This window comes from Schistocerca piceifrons, chromosome 3 (genome assembly GCF_021461385.2).
Source record: "Schistocerca piceifrons isolate TAMUIC-IGC-003096 chromosome 3, iqSchPice1.1, whole genome shotgun sequence".
NCBI classification, from domain to species: domain Eukaryota; kingdom Metazoa; phylum Arthropoda; class Insecta; order Orthoptera; family Acrididae; genus Schistocerca; species Schistocerca piceifrons.
This window is the reverse complement of record NC_060140.1, coordinates 297,206,696-297,229,212: the sequence shown is the minus strand read 5'-3', so window position 1 is coordinate 297,229,212 and position 22,517 is coordinate 297,206,696. Positions and strand designations below refer to the sequence as shown.

Sequence of the window (22,517 nt, the reverse complement as noted above, 5' to 3'; positions counted from 1 at the left end):
AGTTTCTCATAAGCCTTTAGCTTGATTTGGGAAGTTTGTCTGTTATCTAGATGTCTGGTTTATTTCAGCTGGTGAAGAAATCTAGAGACCTGTATTGTTCTTACTTTTTCTGATACTGCCACACCAGCACAATAAAATATACAATTACTGGATTTGCAAAGACAACCAGCACAACTCTTAAAGAAGAATGTTTGGGGAGTCTGTTTAATTAAAATTGTGTAATAAGTACTTTTGTGTGGATGGAAAGTAAAGGGTCTTTACGGAGTGATACCAATATAATTCTTTATTTAATGGTATTTATGCATTGAATCAACATGAAAATTACTGTTCCAGGTTGATACAGATGTTTAAGATGTATCCCATATCCTGGGCAGAATACACATCTAGCCAAGAGCATAAGGTGAAGAGCTTGCAGTTGCCAAAAAGTACGTTCCAGATGCGCTGAAAAAAAAAGAAAATCTGTACAGTATTACTGAAACATAAGACATAGTTATTAATGATGTGAAAATATTTATAATGTGCACAGAGAGCATGTGCTACCCATAGAAATTTATAACTGGTTTGTCAGAGTAAAGATCTACTTCACGTGGCAGGGGACAAAACACAGTGAAGTAAACGAGAGTTGCAAGCCATAACGTTACAGGAAAGGAAACACAGAACCACAATCCAATGGATCCTCACCCCATATAATTTCCTGGAAATTACCTATGACATAGGGTCCCGTGTGATTTTTTTTCTTGTAACTTTAAATCTTACAAGTCTCATTTCTTTCAGTACCAGAAGATGTTGCCTCTCCTTATAAAGTTTATTGATTTTATGTCTTCCAGGAATGGTAAATCATAGTAAAATCTTGAGGATGTTTTATATTGTGCTTTTTTCATGCTATTAAAAATGAATAAATGATGTAGTAATTACTCCAAAACTGCAGTTGCTTTCACTATCACTTTTGATATATTTTCCAATCTCGGCTCAAGATATTTCCTTGGTGATGACACAGAGTTACACAGATAATAAGGAGGACCCACCGAATCAACCTCAGATGCAGACTTGCTCTAGAATTGACTGATTCAAAATCCGTGTGGAGAAGCATGGAAATTTCATATTTGCTTTTTATCTGCTGATAATAAAACTCCCATAAACCCATTTTTATAATAATTTCATTTATCTTAACAACCCTTATATGTCGCATACAGTGAGACTTTTCTCGATGAGATCCTCTTCACTCTCTACGGGTCTCATAAGACTTTTTACGTGACTCCAAAAGACGAAATAAAATTTCGTCTTATCAGGAGAACAGATTCACAGGAAAAGGCAAAAAAGAAAAATAAACTATTCCTGTCCAACATCCAGGGAATGTCAGATACAGGCATTCTCAAGCAAAAGATTTAAAGTTTGTTGTAACTCTATGCCTGGTGATGGATCTTCATAAACTCAAAGTAGTCTATATATGTGATATTTTTGACTGTTGAGCGTTCTACCTCTGGTGCAACAGACCTCTTTCAAGGCAGGCACTTGTGCTGGAAAGTGAAGGGTGATCTCACAGCAATTGTTGTCTTAACACTACATGAGATCTTAAAGCAATAGAAGCTGTAACTTCCATTTCCTTTGAGTAGTAAGGGGGGAAGTGCTGTTGCCATATTACTATTCAAGACACATGATCCAAGGTCAGTAAGAATTGAAGCTTTAATTTTCTGTGAGGGTAAGAGGGCAGGTGCTGTTGGTACATCACACAGTTCTGTTTATAACACCAGTTGCACATACAAGTGATCCAGTGCTGACAGATGGTTGCTGATTCATGTCGACAAGAATTGCTTTTACCGACTCAGAAATCCATACAGTTTATTGTCCTCTCCAGATGTTGTATTGTTGTTTCACTTGTCTAAATTCCTCTAATGATACGAAAGGTCTTGAATAAGTTGGTGCACTAAGTAGATACTTGACCCAGAATAACCTTCCAGCTTCCTAAAGTTTCAAATGCTTATCTGTACAAGAATTTAATAAATGATTCAAATACCATTAATTATTGCCATAAAATTCATACTGTAAAAACAGTACACTGTCATAAGCGCTCTCAGCAATTATCAAATCAGTGCTCTCGTTATGGTACATTGTGGATGGCTGTGCCTACTTACAGTATTAGTAACTACATACATAAATTATATTTATTTTATCAGACAAACAAGAATTCATTCATTCTCAAATCGTATGTCCACAGTCATCTCACAACTAATTTCTTATTTATAAAGTCACTTGTTTCCTGAAACATTTGCCCATCTCTCTCATCCCCAACAATTTGTATCATCACTCAGAATGTAGAAATACATTGTTGGCTTTATGATGTTAATGTGCGTATAGGTCATACACTGATAAACCAAAAAATTATAATCATTGCCCACTGAGACGTTGGTTTCCACCTGTTGGCGTTGCGGATGCGTGACGCGGTAATAAAATTATATCAGCGGAGGGGACACGGACGGAAGATCACCCTAGCGAAGTCATGGTCTCTGAATAGGGTAATCCATTGAGGTAAGCGATTTCAACAAAGGGCAGATTATTATTATTATGCAGAGCCTGTGAACGAGTATCTCGAAAACGGAGAAGCTGGTCGCCCCGAATGCTCACGTGCTTCTGTCGTGAGCGTCTACGGAAAGGAGTAGAAGGACAGTGAAGCTACACTAGGCGCTACATTGTCGGACACCCATGACTCTTCACAGAACGTAGGGTTTGGAGGCTTGTCTGTTCTATAGAGTAGGGTCAATGGTGATATGTGGCATCTCTGCCGAGACAGAACAATGCTTGCGCCCACACAAGTGTTTCGGAGCACACCGTTCATTGTACATAGTTGAATATGGAGTTCTGCAGCAGACCACCCCTACATTTTCAAATGCTGACCCATCGACATCGTCAATTACGACTGTAGTGGACATGGGACCATCGAGTTTCGACCGTCGACCGAGGACTGCCCTTTGCATGTCACGTAGAACGCGGACGCCAGTAAGAGACCGACCTGTTTGCACAGGTGACTAAATTATGTGGCACTCATCATCAAGAATGATGAGCTATTGTTACCCCACCAGCAAAGGGCTGATGGAACGTGGATACTAAACACTGAAAGGAGACCTGGTATGTCATGATGCAAGTTGAAAAACAACCCTACCAATGGTTTTGCTCGGTCTGGGAAACACTCACGAGCGAGATTTGGACCCTTCAGTTGCCAAACGTGTGTACAGTGAAACGTTACGCCTGTGAGGAGAGTTTGTGTATTAACAGTCCTTACAGCTACCCAACTTGACAGATGGTGATTTTATTTCTCAGTTGAGAGAACACATCTCCTGCATCAGGCTCCAGCAAACGCCCAGACCTTAACAAGACCTCACACATAATGGTACGCTCTGATGGCATCAAACTAACGTTACTACCACCTTACTACTGCACGCCCGATATCTTTGTTTATGGCAAAAGCAATACTGCCTCATTCAGCGCTTGAAGCCTGCATGCGTCTTCCAAGAAGAAATTCCGACGAGGACAACGCAGCACAATCCCGACCCAGTCCCAAGTGCTTCGTCACCACCAGCTCCGGCAACCGTCGATGCGAAGGTCTCAGGACGCACAACACGTTCGGGTCGACGAGTCCATTTCCCTAGGAGGTTTTTGGATACTGTTCCGCTTTCCCGGCGGGGGCTGAGGTAGCAGACAGAAGTGACACGATAGCGCAGAGCAAGCTGTGTAGTTTTTGAGCGTTTAATTGGGGGCGCTGTCAAAGTGCTTTCAAGCCAGCCGCCAGAGGCGCTGTATTCTGCGACGCTATTACCCTTACTCTTAGAATAGTTTTTCATTCTGTTGTCAGCTATTTTCGGAGTTAAATTTGACTACTGAACGTTCTAGTTATCGGGGCAGCTCTACCTTCATGTAAAACGCCTTGATCTAGTTTTGTTGTTAGATAACTCTTTGTGCAATTCAATAAAATGTTTATTGATTCTAAGATTAAGAGTTTCTTTCGCTACATTGGCTAATAGTACGCACACAGTAACTTTCGTTAGACTTTGATATAGAATATTCAAGTGTTCCTAAACTAAGTCATTTACTAAACAACGTTACACATTACTGAATGTATTGTACCTGGTTGAGACAGTCTCTCCCATGAGAGCTGTTGGGTTGCTAGCACAGTTTCCAGCGTTGTAGTCGTCCCAGCTGCCACACTGGTATGCCTTAAACCCTGTTCCTGATGTTATGGATTCAGCAAAGAATTCAGTTGACCGACCATGGCTACACGCACCTGTGGATTTGTAGAATAAAGATATATGTATAATTTTCACTATAATGGTTGACATAAACATTTTAGTATATAAAGAATTACCAGGCATAACTATGTGCCACATGAGCAAACATCATAAAGTAATCATTAAAAAAGAAAAGACAGCAACAATCTGGAAGTAACACTTTGACTGTACAGAAACTGTAATATTTGAAGAACAAGCTGTTCTCTATATCTACATTTTAATTAATAGAAATACCATAAAATGGTATAGTAACTAGCGACTCAACCTGGCTTTGCATAGGTAGCACTAAGTACCTACGGCAGAATGACTCTCTGTCATAGTAGTAATAGATTGTATACACAAACCTTCCTTGTGAATCAGTCTATCATTACTGAAAACAGCATCAAAATCCCTACAGTAGTTCATGGGGATAGGCTTCACATACAGAGAGAAAAAAGCTGTTGATGACTTTAATTCATTGTAGTTCAGCCAATCTGTACGAATAGTTTATACATAAACCTGCCATATGAATCAGTCTAGTTATCAATGAAAACTGTACCCAAATGCCTATAGTGCTTCCTGAGATTTGCCTCCACATACTGACTGAATAATGTGGCAAGGAACTTTAATTACTAATATGTATAGATATACAGAACTAAAGACTCTCTATACTTTTCAAAATGTAAGGATCTGTTTTGTCTGAAATATTTAGGTTTGAAATACAGTACCATACTTCACAATGGATATTTACACATATGTGAATTTTTTGGTTAACTGAAATGTGAAAGCTGCAACTCTTCTGTCTTCTGTATACCAAAAACAAAAATTTTATGCAGGCAAAGTCATGTATCGTTATCTACCACACAATTAATTCGGTTGGTATGAAACAGCTTTCATGTCAATACTTCAACCAAGTATATTTTGGTAAAAGGACTTAAAGTGCATAATTTCATAAATAACTAACCTGTAACATCAAAGTCACAACCAGGCTGCCATTGTCCACCATTTGGATAGAAGTCAGCTGTTCCCATAGCATCATACCACCCCAGAAGTCCACCATTGGTATGTATCACCTGTACAAAGCTAGCATCACTTCCATCAAGACGGTTTGAAGTGGACTCTGAACCAAAGAGTGGTGCTGCTGGGTCCATGCCTGTGGAGATAAAATTAGATTTTTGAGGAATTGAATTCTGATAGACAAGATGAGACTATAAATTTTATTAGTATATTGATAGCTGTTTTCTTTCCCTATTCTGTTACAATTATTACTGCAACTAAATTTGTACTGCCTTATATAGCAAAAATCTTTGGATTTTGTCATTGGTTCTTTGTGGGAGCAATATTTTCATAAGTATTACATTTAAGATTATTAAAAAGTCTTGCTGTACATTGAAATTAATAAATAAATCATCGGTGAATCATCCATTAATTTCTTGTATTTATTTTTGTTCCATGCAATCAATAGCTTTCCACATCAAATAGGTAACTAGAAGAGAAGATATTTATAGAAAGGTTTAATTTTCTCTGAATTAATACTCTGATTTTGAGTACAGTTCTAAGTTAATTCTGCCCTATCCTCTAATTACTGTTAATGTTCATGTTTGAGCGAAGTAACAAGTATTTATTATTTATTGATTCATTGCTTATTAAGCCTGACCATATTAGGACCTGCAGTTTCAAAGGATCTTAATTTCCCTAATGTTTTGAGGAAGATTGTTCCAAAGGCGGGTTTCTGACACAAATAATGATTTAGAGAACATGACAGTGTTGTGTAGTGGTACAGTGAGGCTTTTACTTTGATGGGAACGAGTATTTCTGCTGTGTTGTTCAGACAGATCCGTTAAGAGTTGTGAGGATAAATAGGAAGGAGAGCAATGATTGTGAAGACGATGCAGCACACACAGGGTATGATAATCTCTATGCTTATCGGCATATAGCAATGATAATTGTTCATAGGCAGGAGCAGTATGGTCGAAATAGCGTACATGACAAATGTGTAGCACACAAGCATTCATCGCCAGTCCCATGCTGAAGTGAGCTCTCATACGAAAGATCTTGGGAAATAGGAACACCATACTGAAGGATGGGGAGGATCAGTGACTCCGTAAGTTTCTCTTTAACCTTACGTGGTTCAGTGCTCAAAAAGTCTTTCTCTTGTTTACGCAGGTCATTTTTCGTTTATTTAATGTGATATTAAACTATCAGAATATCACCATTATTAATGAATGTTAATCATGTCTCACATATAAAAAGTGCAAGAAAGTGAATTCGCAATTATCAAATAGCGCAGTAATTTAAAAATTTAGTTGAGTTCAAATTGTGGATTCATATCAATTAACTAAGTTACAATGATCCAAGCTTGTGATAAAAGACAAAGACAGTCATAACAAACATGAAAGTTAGCGTCAATATTCCTTGAAATACATGGTCCAGAAGCGATTGTTCCTCTTGCAAGAAATACGTGAACAGCCATGATGTCAGTATCAAATATTTGCACAAGAAGTAAAAGCATAACGAATACAGACTTTATTTGTAAGATCTTCTGATCAATGAAACATAAAACAATGACATGAATGAGCTTTTGTAAATAAACAACATCCTTCAGGACTAGAATGAGAAAAGCAGAAACGAAAATGTGTAAAGAGATAATAGAGGAAACAAACGGAAGTATGGCACATTCTGAAAACTGATTCACAAGACAAATAAGAGGCAGGAAATTAATGAATCTGTGACATATCAGCAGCAGTATAAGCTATATCTAGAGTTATTAATGCGTTTAACAAAGTGACTTAAAATAACACCCTACCTGTGATTCTGTTCAGTCTTCCTGCAGTAACACGATTGCCTGCAACACCACAGACGTGAGCACCTAGGCTGTGTCCTACAAGCTGCATGTTATTGGTGCTGGCTCCAAGAGAAGCAAGCCAGTTGATGAAAGTTGCCACCACTTCTCCTACTCCTGCTACAGCAGCTTTTGCCTGAGCGTAATTCCAGTTTCCTGCGTGGATTGACCAGTCTATGACAATCACATTGTAATCTCCAGCTCGTAACCAGCCTGAAAAATATGCAAATAAAGCGCTCTCATTATGCCTGGCATTAGAGAACTAATGAGTTACAGCAAATGTAAAATACGAGAAGCTAATTGTGCTAGTGGGATGGAAATTATGCAGTCATTTCAATTTGAGAAAGGTAACAGAAGTTACCCTCCACGCAGCAAGGCATCAAAATAATCCAAAGGATTTATATTTTTATATTTATCTTCTGTACAAGTTTAGGTTTCTCAAGTATGAAAAGTTTTCCTTTATGACTTTCCTGCTAGCTTTGTGAAGAGCTTAAGAATATTGCCATAGTGATTGCAAATAAACTTATACACTTCTTCAACAAATTAATTCAAAGATTTTGTAACTGGAAAGTGACAAACATAACTACAGTACTAAAATAAGAGTTAGAAATAGAGGTTATAATACCACTCTCTCTCTCTTTCTCTCTCTTCCTATAGTTCCCTGTCTCGGTTTATTCTGAGATTCCATTATACCCTGTAAGGGAAGAGTTGTAATGGGGACAAAGTAAGTATTATTTACTTAACTTACGCGAAGAGATAGATAATTTCTCTGTTACAGGAACAAACATGTAAAATAATGTATCCTACTCTCCCATGTCTGCCATGTAGAACAGCGATAGTATTAGGCACAATACATAGTGTTAACTGCATTACATATCACAAAGCCACATGTAGCTCTCTTCTGTGAGTAACAGACAGTGTCTTGTTGTATTTTAAACGAATTTAGTTTTGTTTCCTGGCAATATATAATAACATTTCAGTCTAACTGCTGCATATTTGTTACATAATATGTTCATTAAAACCAGATTATTTCTCACCAGAAAGAAGTAGTTATGAGGAGAGAGACAGAAGTACAAAGAAACATAATTCTCAGATTTTGGACAGCATCTTTCTGCAAAGCTAACAAACACACACACACACACACACACACACACACACACACACAGCAACTGTTAACTCCTGGATTCAGCACTTCCTCTAATTAATGAATACTGATTTACTCTCATACACTTATTTCATGCTGGATTTTACAATAATGTCTTCAGTATTTATGGCAGTTTTGATATTTGTTTCGTAACTTGTAAAAAGAATAATAATTTGTGAAATTCTGTTAATTCTTTCTAATTTACAGAACCTATAAACTGAATCACCTGGCTGGTATTACGTATGCCTGGATCAAAGAACGTGAGACTGCATGGAGGCATAGAGCTGTAGAATTTTGCTGGCATGAGAAACGAGAAAAATTTCTGCACAGCATAGTCTTCAGAAGTACAACTTCTTTTCTTCTCCATCTCGTTGATTTGCTTTTCTTTTCAATCATTTCCTTTTTTTCTAAGACACTTTTAAAATTTATTATCACAGCATGCTTTCTCCGATGTTAATGTGCTATCTGAAGATGCTGCATGAATTGAAACGTAAAATTTTTGTAACACGACTACACCTATTATAAGATTGATAAGTGAAACTGATAAATTTATGTTTGTGTGTTTGAAGTGAGGGATAAATTTATTTTGTTTCAAAACTGTTCATGAACACTGCAGTCGCACCAATTGGAAAGGATTTGTCAAACAAGCGCATCAAATCAGTAGTATTCCCATTAGTATATTTGGTTCTGTTTAATAATTTAATGAAGATTGTTTTGTATTCGTTTCAACCCAAGTAGACTGAAGGACATGCGATATTAAAATATTCCAGTAACCGTAAATGATAATATTTCTGTAACCTGTAACTAATATTCACTTTCGATGATTGGAATTATGTATGACATGTCCACTGACTTTGTGGATTTGGATGTATGTGATGTACACCGTTTTGTTTTACAGAATAGCACTTACCATCACGGATGTCACTCATGTGGTCCCCTGAGTTCATCCATCCATGGCTAACAAATTTTGTTTGTTTCGAGGCAACGAAGTTTCCAATGTAAGATCCACCTGCTGTCAAAGTTTGAGGGCTACTTGGATTTGCTCTGTTGACAAACAGAAAACATTGTTGATAATATATCTCCGTCTGATCAATCAAATCAATCTGTGTGTCATCTGAAATTGTTATTGGGGACATCATCGTATTTTCGTGGAAATTGTTCACCTTGAGAATATAATCTTAGTGGCTTATTGTTAACTCCACAAAATTCTTAAAAACTATTTTGGGTGTGATATGGTAGCATAGATTATATTCATGCTTATCTGTGATACATGCCTATGAATGGTCGGTACTGACTAGTTCTCAGCAACCAACAGCTCGAACAATTCCCAAAAACAAGCCCTTCTTTTATGTCTCCCACAAAAGACTCGAGCTTCATGGAGGAATTTTATCGTGCTTAGTGGATCATCCAAGGCGACAGTCGCTGAAAGTTACAAGCTGTTAGTGGTAACACGTGGCTTGGCTCCTAGACGTTTCTTCCCTCTTTCGGCCATTTGTCACTATCTTTATAGAGCAAAAGGAAAAGTTACCACTTAACATTATATATACGTTTCTCAAACATGTAAGAGGAAACATTTTTGGCATGTGTCTGAACAACTGTTTCTCCACGATAGAACGCATTTGTTAAAGCTTTTCGCAGCGTTTTACCAGTACTCTATAATTATGAGAAACACGCAGGAACAGAATACACCAGCACAACGCAGAAAAATCAGTCTTATAGAACGAGGAATTCCGTCTTATGCAAGACACCGTTTTTTCTGTTTTGTTTCACCCAGAAATGTTTCAGCCCTTTTTGGGATATCTTCAGTGGGTTATTTATTATTTTATAACTGTAAAATTGTTGTTACATATTAACATTTTGCGGACCTTTTGGTACATAATATTTACATTGTGAATTAATAATTGTTGTAAAATATTATACATCATATTTTCATAGTTCACAGCTGAGATATGTATTAACCACCTGATGCACTGTGTGTTGTCAATAACATTATGTCAGACTTCTATTTATAGCTTAATTGGCGAAATGAGTGGATCTATGCATAAGTTTACATACTTTACATGATGCTATTGGACATTTATTTTGGTAGGTATTCTGCTACCAATCTGCAACTTCTCATCTGCAACTTTTTCTGTAACAACAATTTTACAATTAGAAAATAATAAATAAGTCACTGAAGATAGCCCAAAAAGGGCTGAAAGATGTCTGGGTGAAACAAACAGAAAAATGGTGTCTCGCATAAGCTGGAATTCCTCGTTCCACATTTTCGTAGCAACCACGACATAACAAGAGGAACTGCAACACCATAAGGTGATTAAAATCATTCTTGTTTCCCTTTAGTCTTCTAGGTGATTTGATGTTGCTCACCGTGACCTATATCCTGCGTGGACGTCATCACTTATACACATTGACCTAGCTGTTTGTTGGAAATAATTATTCCAGTCTCTGTGTTTGCTACAGTTTTTGCGTTTTATGGCCCCCTCTAGTAACGTTACACTTACCTCCAGTGTAACACACGCTATTATCTTGTTCCTCATTGTGGTCGTTGTTTTACACGTATCTCTCCTTACCGATTTGTCGGAGGACTTTCTCACGAGTGAGAGATCTCAAAAGGCCAGTGATGTTTATTACATTCGACACCCCACATATTGGCTACCATGCAACCACTACATTGGCTGCTAATGGTAACAGGGGGCGGGACTGGAGGTGACTAATAGAGATCACAGTATGAGGCTACAGAACGTAGTTGAACTGCTTAGTAGAAGAGTAACTCACAATGTTGCAGTGCTAGTGGTGTTGACACAAAGAAGAGCAATGGCGACAATGAACAAAACAAACATTGCATTGTATCTACAACAACAGTTACCGAAATTGACATTTCGACAGGAAGTAACCCAAGGAATTTCGTGGAGTGAGAAAGAAGTAGAAGATGAAATATCAGCGTTTCTGCAAGATGAGTCAGAGGAATGTATGGTGTCTTACATGCTCGACTGTGCGGACAATGAGGAGTACAATGATGACGGTATGTGCTTAACAAGTGCAAGCGATGTTGAAACAGGTGTCGAGCCATACAGGTCATCATCCTTGTCGGACAGGGAGCCACAGATCCCGTCTTCAGCAAAATGTAGCAAAGGACAATTGTTCAAGGAGCGGATACTAAACATAGTTACATACATGAAAGATAATCCACAGCTAGTAAAAAACAATGAGGAATATATTTCGAATGAGGCCACAGCAATATGATCATGCGGCTCATAACAGAAGCTACGGATATTCAAGGGTGGAAAAGATCCACTATGTAATCGACCCTGAAATTTCTAGATGTTATAAGCAAATTTACACTTTCGGTTAGTAAGATATTTGTTTTCAACTCCGACCAATCGGTATACGAAGAGGAAATGCATATGAAAGGTACTCTGGAAATTAAATGTACCGTGAGAATTGTGTCAAGATCAACTAACATCAATGCATTAACTTATATGTATACAATTATGCCGACTGTTAATTTTGGTGGCCCGAAAGTTGTTCATTGTACTGCGAGAAGTCGGAGGTGTTCTACCACCTGCGATTCTTTCTCGCGTGCGTTATCTTGCAAGGGCAGTAGCGAATATTTACGTTACAGCAAAAAAGAGTGGGAAAATGGGTGTAAGAGAGTTACAACTACACTCCTGGAAATTGAAATAAGAACACCGTGAATTCATTGTCCCAGGAAGGGGAAACTTTATTGACACATTCCTGGGGTCAGATACATCACATGATCACACTGACAGAACCACAGGCACATAGACACAGGCAACAGAGCATGCACAATGTCGGCACTAGTACAGTGTATATCCACCTTTCGCAGCAATGCAGGCTGCTATTCTCCCATGGAGACGATCGTAGAGATGCTCGATGTAGTCCTGTGGAACGGCTTGCCATACCATTTCCACCTGGCGCCTCAGTTGGACCAGCGTTCGTGCTGGACGTGCAGACCGCGTGAGACGACGCTTCATCCAGTCCCAAACATGCTCAATGGGGGACAGATCCGGAGATCTTGCTGGCCAGGGTAGTTGACTTACACCTTCTAGAGCACGTTGGGTGGCACGGGATACATGCGGACGTGCATTGTCCTCTTGGAACAGCAAGTTCCCTTGCCGGTCTAGGAATGGTAGAACGATGGGTTCGATGACGGTTTGGATGTACCGTGCACTATTCAGTGTCCCCTCGACGATCACCAGTGGTGTACGGCCAGTGTAGGAGATCGCTCCCCACACCATGATGCCGGGTGTTGGCCCTGTGTGCCTCGGCCGTATGCAGTCCTGATTGTGGCGCTCACCTGCACGGCGCCAAACACGCATACGACCATCATTGGCACCAAGGCAGAAGCGACTCTCATCGCTGAAGACGACACGTCTCCATTCGTCCCTCCATTCACGCCAGTCGCGACACCACTGGAGGCGGGCTGCACGATGTTGGGGCGTGAGCGGAAGACGGCCTAACGGTGTGCGGGACCGTAGCCCAGCTTCATGGAGACGGTTGCGAATGGTTCTCGCCGATACCCCAGGAGCAACAGTGTCCCTAATTTGCTGGGAAGTGGCGGTGCGGTCCCCTACGGCACTGCGTAGGATCCTACGGTCTTGGCGTGCATCCGTGGGTCACTGCGGTCCGGTCCCAGGTCGACGGGCACGTGCACCTTCCGCCGACCACTGGCGACAACATCGATGTACTGTGGAGACCTCACGCCCCACGTGTTGAGCAATTCGGCGGTACGTCCACCCGGCCTCCCGCATGTCCACTATACGCCCTCGCTCAAAGTCCGTCAACTGCACATACGGTTCACGTCCACGCTGTCGCAGCATGCTACCAGTGTTAAAGACTGCGATGGAGCTCCGTATGCCACGGCAAACTGGCTGACACTGACGGCGGCGGTGCACAAATACTGCGCAGCTAGCGCCATTCGACGGCCAACACCGCGGTTCCTGGTGTGTCCGCTGTGCCGTGCGTGTGATCATTGCTTGTACAGCCCTCTCGCAGTGTCCGGAGCAAGTATGGTGGGTCTGACACACCGGTGTCAATGTGTTCTTTTTTCCATTTCCAGGAGTGTATGTTATAAGCACTGTTTTTAGCCAGTAGTCGGTCAAAATAACTTACTTTTGCTTGATTCCTGGTCTGCGTATAAAAACCATACTCCTTTAGAGCAAACTATCCCTCTTGAAAAGTGTGTAACATTGCAGTTCATACCACCTGCAACCACTGGACATTTTCAGGCCCTGTGCGTTTGTTTTTTCCCTATCTATGAAACAGTAGCTACGCCTTAAGGGATACCCAGTTTAATGATGAGCTCCACGACAACCTGTTTCGCTTTCCGTTGCATGCCATCACATTCCGTAAGCTCTTATCACCCAGTTACTCCACTACGATACCGTATGCATTCTTCAAGAGTGCATACCGAGCTGAATATCCCAGACGGTTTGTATCTTCGAAGGAGTTCGCCTCCGATCTTCCAGTATATCCAAGTGCCTTGATTTTTCTTTAAGTATTGTCTCTATTATCAATCTCAACGTCAAGACTGCGTCTCTGGTGTCTTTTACTTCTCCTAAGGCGAAAGTGATTGTTATCTAACATATCCTCGTTTTTCTTTTGCAGTCTTCTCCGTATTATTCTTAACAGCAACTTGGTTACATTAATTGCTAAGCAGATTGTGCGTTTAAAATAATAAACTAATAAATGAAGGAGACATGAAAAAAACTGAGAGTGACGAGTGGAAATTGTGAGTAATCGTTACGAGATGAAGGTTATCATTAGGGGAGCATGTTCGAAGCCCAAAGGCATCTATGAATACTTAAACTGATAATGGAATAAGCAGGAGGTGTGCAGAGGGGGTGGAAGGTGGAGAGGAAAGGAATCGGTGATGAGGATATGGACCTCGGAGAATAGATGTTCATTATTTGAAATTAATATGCTGAGAAATAAAAGGAAAAGTAATATATTCTCGGATTCGCCTTCACATATGACTCAGGACCTAAACGTGGATTAAACATTAAATTGGTATTGGTAGAAGACAAATAGGATCTTCACACCCATCAGAGCCGGTCCACATGTCACTGTAAATGTTTCCAGTATTAAGTGTCACACTGAATTCAATATTAGACTAAAATTTACACAGAAGAGACACAAGAATAAAATATCGCGGTTATAATACGTATCGCAGATGACATTTGTCTTACTGAGTGTAGAGCTGGAAGACGACGTCACTTGCATCGACCCGGACTTCTGGCAGAGGCTGGGTCAGGTCGTAAAGCTCGACTCCGCCATCCTTCGTGGGAATCAGCTCCCACCGACGAGGACGGGCTGTAACAGAAAGATTATGTGTCTGCGTAACTTAGGCATGTGATTCTGCAGGTTACAGACATTTAACGTGAAGACCTAATATGAAATGCAGTGGAACTTCGTTGGTCTAGACTAGGTGGGACCTAAGATATTCCGAGTTATCGAAAGTCCAGAGAATCTGGAGATTGAGAAAACTTGATCTGAAGTCAACTTGTCCAAGAAATAACATTTTGGAATTCGTTTTCGAAATTTTCAGCTGCAGCTGTGTTCTACGGTAATTGAGGGAGCAGCAGAGAGTAAAAAGAGTTCGGGAAGACAGCGATTGTAATTCAAGCAACAAATAATTGAGGCCGTTGGTTGCCAGTACTGCTCTCAGATGAAGAAGTTGGCACAGGAGAGGACGTTGTGGTGGGTTCCACCAAACCAGCCAGAAGCTGGTTAAACACCAAGGCCCCTCCGCTCCCCACACCAAACGAAATTACATTCCTTCACCAAATCAATTCCTCTGTTGGGTTATTTCCTACGATAGAATATCTGGCTGCAGTGCTCGGAAATCATCATAGCCAATGAAGTCATGTTCAGGTATCCCAATTGTAAAGGGGGGGACGTACATGAAAGCAACCGACATTGTGATTTTTTTTTTTTATTTGGCTCTTCATTTACTACATGGTACTGAAATTTCAATTCCTGAATATTACGTTCCAATTATACACCTAAAGGCTGGCCAGAGTGGCCGTGCGGTTCTAGGCGCTACAGTCTGCACCCTAGCGACCGCTACGGTCGCAGGTTCGAATTCTACCTCAGGCATGGATGTGTGTGATGTCCTCAGGTTAGTTAGATTTAATTAGTTCTAAGTTCTAGGCGACTGATGACCTCAGAAGTTAAGTCGCATAGTGCTCAGAGCCATTTGAACACTCCTAAAGTTGATGAAAATAATAACTGGCAAAAGCTTGCACGTGGCCACGGCTCTTTCTCGTTCTGTATTTCCTCATATTATTTATTCCAGTGGCCTTTTCTTCCAGTTTTATGTAGTTCTCATGCAGGGAAGAAACTAATTCGTTCCAGTAGATGCCTATTGAGGACATCCTCCAGGATGTAGAACATGTCCCAAATACAAGTATAAACAATAAATATTTAATAAGAAAAACAAAACTGCTAATTTACTTCCCACAAATTCCAAGTGAAAAAAGGTCCTCGTGAATGTGGAATAAGTCAAAGGAAATCTTAATATACACTCCTGGAAATTGAAATAAGAACACCGTGAATTCATTGTCCCAGGAAGGGGAAACTTTATTGACACATTCCTGGGGTCAGATACATCACATGATCACACTGACAGAACCACAGGCACATAGACACAGGCAACAGAGCATGCACAATGTCGGCACTAGTACAGTGTATATCCACCTTTCGCAGCAATGCAGGCTGCTATTCTCCCATGGAGACGATCGTAGAGATGCTCGATGTAGTCCTGTGGAACGGCTTGCCATGCCATTTCCACCTGGCGCCTCAGTTGGACCAGCGTTCGTGCTGGACGTGCAGACCGCGTGAGAAGACGCTTCATCCAGTCCCAAACATGTTCAATGGGGGACAGATCCGGAGATCTTGCTGGCCAGGGTAGTTGACTTACACCTTCTAGAGCACGTTGGGTGGCACGGGATACATGCGGACGTGCATTGTCCTCTTGGAACAGCAAGTTCCCTTGCCGGTCTAGGAATGGTAGAACGATGGGTTCGATGACGGTTTGGATGTACTGTGCACTATTCAGTGTCCCCTCGACGATCACCAGTGGTGTACGGCCAGTGTAGGAGATCGCTCCCCACACCATGATGCCGGGTGTTGGCCCTGTGTGCCTCGGTCGTATGCAGTCCTGATTGTGGCGCTCACCTGCACGGCGCCAAACACGCATACGGCCATCATTGGCACCAAGGCAGAAGCGACTCTCATCGCTGAAGACGACACGTCTCCATTCGTCCCTCCATTCACGCCAGTCGCGACACCACTGGAGGCGGGCTGCACGATGTTGGGGCGTGAGCGGAAGACGGCCTAACGGTGTGCGGGACCGTAGCCCAGCTTCATGGAGACGGTTGCGAGTGGTCCTCGCCGATACCCCAGGAGCAACAGTGTCCCTAATTTGCTGGGAAGTGGCGGTGCGGTCCCCTACGGCACTGCGTAGGATCCTACGGTCTTGGCGTGCATCCGTGCGTCGCTGCGGTCCGGTCCCAGGTCGACGGGCACGTGCACCTTCCGCCGACCACTGGCGACAACATCGATGTACTGTGGAGACCTCACGCCCCACGTGTTGAGCAATTCGGCGGTACGTCCACCCGGCCTCCCGCATGCCCACTATACGCCCTCGCTCAAAGTCCGTCAACTGCACATACGGTTCACGTCCACGCTGTCGCGGCATGCTACCAGCGTTAAAAACTGCGATGGAGCTCCGTATGCCACGGCAAACTGGCTGACACTGACGGCGGCGGTGCACAAATGCTGCGCAACTAGCGCCATTCGACGGCCAACACCGCGGTTCCTGGTGTGTCCGCTGTGCCGTGCGTGTGATCATTGCTTGTACAGCCCTCTCGCAGTGTCCGGAGAAAGTATGGTGGGTCTGACACACCGGTGTCAATGTGTTCTTTTTTCCATTTCCAGGAGTGTATTTGCATTTAAAATCTAATAGGTAACTTGTCACAAAATACGTAAATGCTCAGTACACTGAGGCGCACATGATACTTCTTAGGCTCTTGTAGCCATCCATCATAAAATAAAATAAAAAAATCATATTATAACACTTGTTTGCACTGAGGCGACAAAAGTCATGGGATAACGATATGCACATATACGAATGGCGGCAGCATCGCATACACAAGGTATAAAAGGGCAGTGCAATGGCGGAGCTCTCATTTGTACTCAGGTGATTCACGTTGAAAAGTTTCCGACTTGATTATGGCCACACGACGGGAATTAACAAACTTTAAAATGCGGAATAGTGACTGTAACTAGAAATTAACAGACTTTGGGCGCGAAATATAGTTGGAACTAGAGGCTTGGGACATTCCATTTCGGAAATAAATATTGCAAGATCCATAGTTTCAAGAATGTGCCGAGAATACCAGATTTAAGGCGTTACCTCTCATCACGGATATCGCAGTGGCCAACGATCTTTATTTAATGACCGAGAGCAGCGGCGTTTGTGTACAGTTGTCTCTTCTAATAGACAGGGAACACTGCGTGAAATAACCGCAGAAATCAATGTTTGGACGTACGACGAATGTATCCGAACAGTGTGGCGAAGGCGTAGACCTCACGAAGCCATGGACCCAAGTTGTCAAAAAGGCACTGTGCAAGCTGGTGGCGGCTCCGTAACGGTGTAGGCTGTCTTTACAAGGAATGGACTGGGTCCGTTGGTCCAACTAAACTGATCGTTGACTGAGAATGATTATGTTCGGCTATGTGGAGACCATTTGCAGCCATTCATGGACTTCATATTTCCACACAACGATGGAATTTTTTATGGATGGCAATGCACCGTGTCACCAGGTCACAGTTGTTCGCGATAGGTCTGAAGAACATTCTGGACAATTCGAACGAATGGTTTGGCTGGCCAGATCGCTCGACATGATCCGAATCGACCATTATGGGACATAATGGAGAGGTTAGCACGTGCACAGAATCTTGCACCGACAACGCTTTCGCAATTGTAGACGGCTATAGAGGCAGCAAGAGTCAATATTTCTGGAGGAGACTTCCAACGACTTGCGGAATCCATGCCACATCGAATTGCTGCACTAGGCCTGGCAAAAGAGGTCCGACACGATATTAGGAGGTAGCCCAAGATTTATGTCACCTCAGAGGACAATGAACGCATTGTTGGAGGAAAACCCAATCCATGAAGGAGATACCTATGGTCTTACGGATGCCGTTACAAAGAAAGAAGGAGAACGAGAATAGCAGACACAATAAAGTAGAATACTTCAGAAGTAGGACGCATGTGATCCACGCTTCAGCTAATGCTCTATGTATTTCATATGTTACTAAATAAAAGTTAATTTTAGTGTCTGGCCTACCTTTTACTTCAATGAGAAGGTGACGAACAGCATTAACTGAATTATCCTTCGGCGTTTGAGCGTTCGTGACAATAATATAAAATAGTAGGCATTTTAATTATGTATTTTGTAATGAATCTTTTTTTTTGTTTTACCTGACTTTGGTATGAGAATCTGAAAGCTTCCTTGTAATATGCGAAATAACAGTTTAGGAACATCAAGTAAGTGTTTCCTTTTTGATATTATGATGAATAATGAGTACTGTAGTGCAATTGGCCCATATTTCGGAGAAATTCAGTTTTAAAGAAAAGAGTAATGGAAGCAATTTTCGTATAATGTTGTAGTTGTGGATATTATTACCCAGTTACAACATTTAATGATTAATTTCAATAAAATTCACTGATACTGTGGTCATTATAGGGGAACACTGCATGCATGGTGTCCCATTAGGAATGTTCAATATTAGTAGATATGACAGGAACGATCATTCGAAGCAAAAATGTGAAGTAAACGTGTGGTCTAAAATGCATACCTTACAAGCTATGAGTGCTTTTTCATCTTCAGTACTGTAAAACAAATTTCTTCTACTGCAAGCTCTCTGATTTCCACAACCGTGTGAGTCTGAGACAGACACACATGCACATGCGGGAAACAACGTTCCCCAAAATACACTGGCTTCTTCTGAGGGCAATACGCGAACAGTATACACTACACTTGAACTACACAGAAACAGACATACATGTATACACAGCAATAAGAGACGAAGAACAATGGGCCCAGCTAAACAGATTGACAAACAGTATCTCAAAAACAACACATGAATAGTACCTGCGGACACTATATAACAGACATGCCTATATGAAATTTCTATTTTTTATTTACACGTCAAGTTCCGTAGCACCAAATTTCGGAGCAAATGTCCAAGGTGGTAGAACGTGTCAATATATGAAATTACAACATAAAAGTAATAACAGACAAAAATAAAATGCTTATGAACCCGAAAAAGTAAAGCCATATGTTTAAGTAAACGCAATCAACAAAACAACAAGAATCGGCTTACTTTTTCAAGGAAATCCTCGACAGTATAGAAGGAGTGACCCACGAGCAATCTCTTCAGTTTCGATTTGAAAGTGTGTGGACTACTGCTAAGATTTTTGAATTCTAGTGGTAGCTTATTGAAAATGGATGCCGCAGAATAATCCACACCTTTCTGCACAAGAATTAAGGAAGTCCTATCCTAATGCAGGTTTGATTTCTGCCGAGTATTAACTGAGTGAAAGCTGCTTATTCTTGGTAATAAACTAATAATGTTAACATGAAATGACAGCAAGGAATGTATATATTGAGAGGCCAATGTCAGAATACCCAGACTCGTGAACAGGGGTCGACAACAGGTTCATGAACTTACACCGTTTATTGCCCGAACCACCCGTTTCTGAGCCAAAAATATCCTTTTAGAATGGGAAGAGTTACCCCAAAATATAATACCATATGACGTAAGCCAATGAAAATAAGCAAAGTAGACTAATTTTCGTGTCGAACGATCACTCACTTCAGTTACCGTTCGAATAGTAAAAATGGCAGCATTAAGTCTTCGAACAAGATCCTGCGCGTGGGCTTCCCATGACAGTTTACTGTCTATCTGAACACCTAGAAATTTGAACTGTTTAGTTTCACTAATCATATGCCCATTCTGTGAAATTAAAACGTTAGGTTTTGTTGAATTGTGTGTTAGAAACTGTAAAGACTGTGTCTTACTGTGATTTAGCGTTAGTTTATTATCTACAAGCCATGAACTTATCTCATGAACTGCACTATTTGAAACTGAGCCAATGTTGCACACAACCTCCATTGCTACTAAGCTAGTGTCATCAGCAAACAATATTTTACAGTTACCTGTAAAACTAGAGGGCATATCATTTATATAAATAAGGAGCAGGAGTGGCGCCAACACTGATCCCTGGGGCATCCCCCACATTACTGCACCCCATTCAGACCCCACATCAATGTAACAAGAATCTCCAGAGGATGATAGCGACCCTCACAGTGACAGTGTGAACAGTGACACTGAAGAGGAACAGGAAGAGGAAGACGAGATGTGGCAGTAAATAAGCATAAGGTGCTGGCCATTTAGCCAATAAAGCACCAAATATTGCACTGGAATGAACACCTAAATTTAATGCATAGTATTAGCAATACTGTTTCTCTATTACTAATCAAACTGTTTTTGTTGTGACTGGCGGTCAACTCGAAGAAACCATTCCGAGGCATTCACCGCCAGTCACAGTCGGTGATGGCTCTAACAAATCTCTCCTCTGTCCTATCATCTTTTTATACTCTTCTTACAACAACAAAATTGTATTTATATTTCAGTGCTAAATTATTGTTATTTTAAAAAATATTATTCTCTGTAAACTGTTGTAGATAGAAACAAAACAAAAGAAAACTACAAAATAGATGAAAAGCGAAAACTGTATGATGGACGATCTATTTTAAAAATGTAACAGGTCTATAATTCGACAATAAATAAATAAATAATAAATACAATAATAAATTTCTATAATTTGAGAGAGGGTATTATGGACCAAAACAAGGAAAAAATGTCCATTAAACAGGCCTTTAAAGTGGGTACCTTAAGAACTATGAGTACTTGTTCATCTTCGCAACTATGAAACACATCTCTTCTACTGTACAAGTGCTATAGCGAACTAGAAGGACTGGCGCTCAGGTCGAAGACACGGCAGAATATATACAAAAAGAGTCTTATTTGGCTCAGAGAATTTTTTTACTGCAAATGCATGTATTTTATACTATGGCAGCAACAAACAGTAGAAATACCACAGGTATGAGAACACGTTATTTTTTTAAGTCACTGATACAAAAGTGTGCAGTTTTGTTACTAACCTGAGGCTACTGCCGCAAGTGCAAGAATCAAAGCAATGACTTTCATCTTGCCAGCTCTTGTTCTACATCCTGCTATTCGACACATATATAAAGAGAAAACTTATCATTTAATTATCACGTTGCTAATGGAAAGATAGGAGTATCGTTTCCATATCGTTGTCAACAACATCAATCGTAATTCGTTATCAATAAATTGATCACTCATATCGGCTGATTTGTGTTACATTGCTCCCCACTTAGTGAGATGTTTTTATTGCTGATAATCTATTTATTGTCAGGACAGTTAAGAGCAGTCGCGCACGAGAGGAGCTACTTGCATTATGTAGAAAACTGAACGCAACATTACTCGTGCAGCAACTGATATGTGAGATTTCAGCATATTCAGAAATAGTTTTTTGACACCTTTCAGGAATCTGCTGTTTTGATACGTTGATTAGAAAATAAGGATCAATTATATCGGTCAGACATGCACCGAGTAACGTAGCGAAGTGGCGACGGATTACTCGAGAGGGTTCCGTAGGGCATCTGCATGGTAGGACACTCTTTTTAGGAAATTAAAAAATAAACAGGCATCTTTCTCTGCGTTAATGAAGAAATCGAATCCTCACTGGCGAATAATTTCCCACTGTTTTCTTCGAAAAACAAAAATAAAGGTGAAGAAAATGTTTTTGAAACAATTTTTTGACGATAATAGACGCATTTTTTGGCGCAAGAACACATATTTATTACGCATTTGCTCATTTATTTGATAGATAAATAAAACAGATACATTTAATACTATGTACAAATGCCTTTATTTTGTATTAGTAGTTTAAATCCCTTCTACAAGTGAGTCAGTCAGTCATTGTGTTCCATAGATTTCAGGAACGTAGAACGATTCAGAGTATAGATTAACTAAAAGCATTATTTCTTAGAAACTTCATCTGGACACTGAATTAAAATAGTCGCTATTGCACTTAGTATGATTTATTTTGTTCACAGATTCAGTTGCTAATTGCTCTCCTTGACTTTTA

At 40.7% G+C, this 22,517-nt stretch overlaps 1 protein-coding gene across 1 annotated transcript; it reads right to left on the bottom strand.

Annotated features, from left to right (window-relative positions):
• Positions 1–383: 383 nt before the first annotated feature.
• On the bottom strand, positions 384–21,550 carry LOC124788606 (lipase member H-like). Its single transcript, XM_047255876.1, has 7 exons — positions 21,505–21,550; positions 14,455–14,578; positions 9,156–9,289; positions 7,066–7,314; positions 5,224–5,412; positions 4,120–4,276; positions 384–441 (listed from the first exon to the last, which is right to left on the bottom strand). Exons 1-7 carry the CDS (start codon positions 21,548–21,550, stop codon positions 384–386), a joined length of 957 nt encoding a protein of 318 aa, XP_047111832.1.
• Between the last annotated feature and the right edge of the window lie 967 nt (positions 21,551–22,517).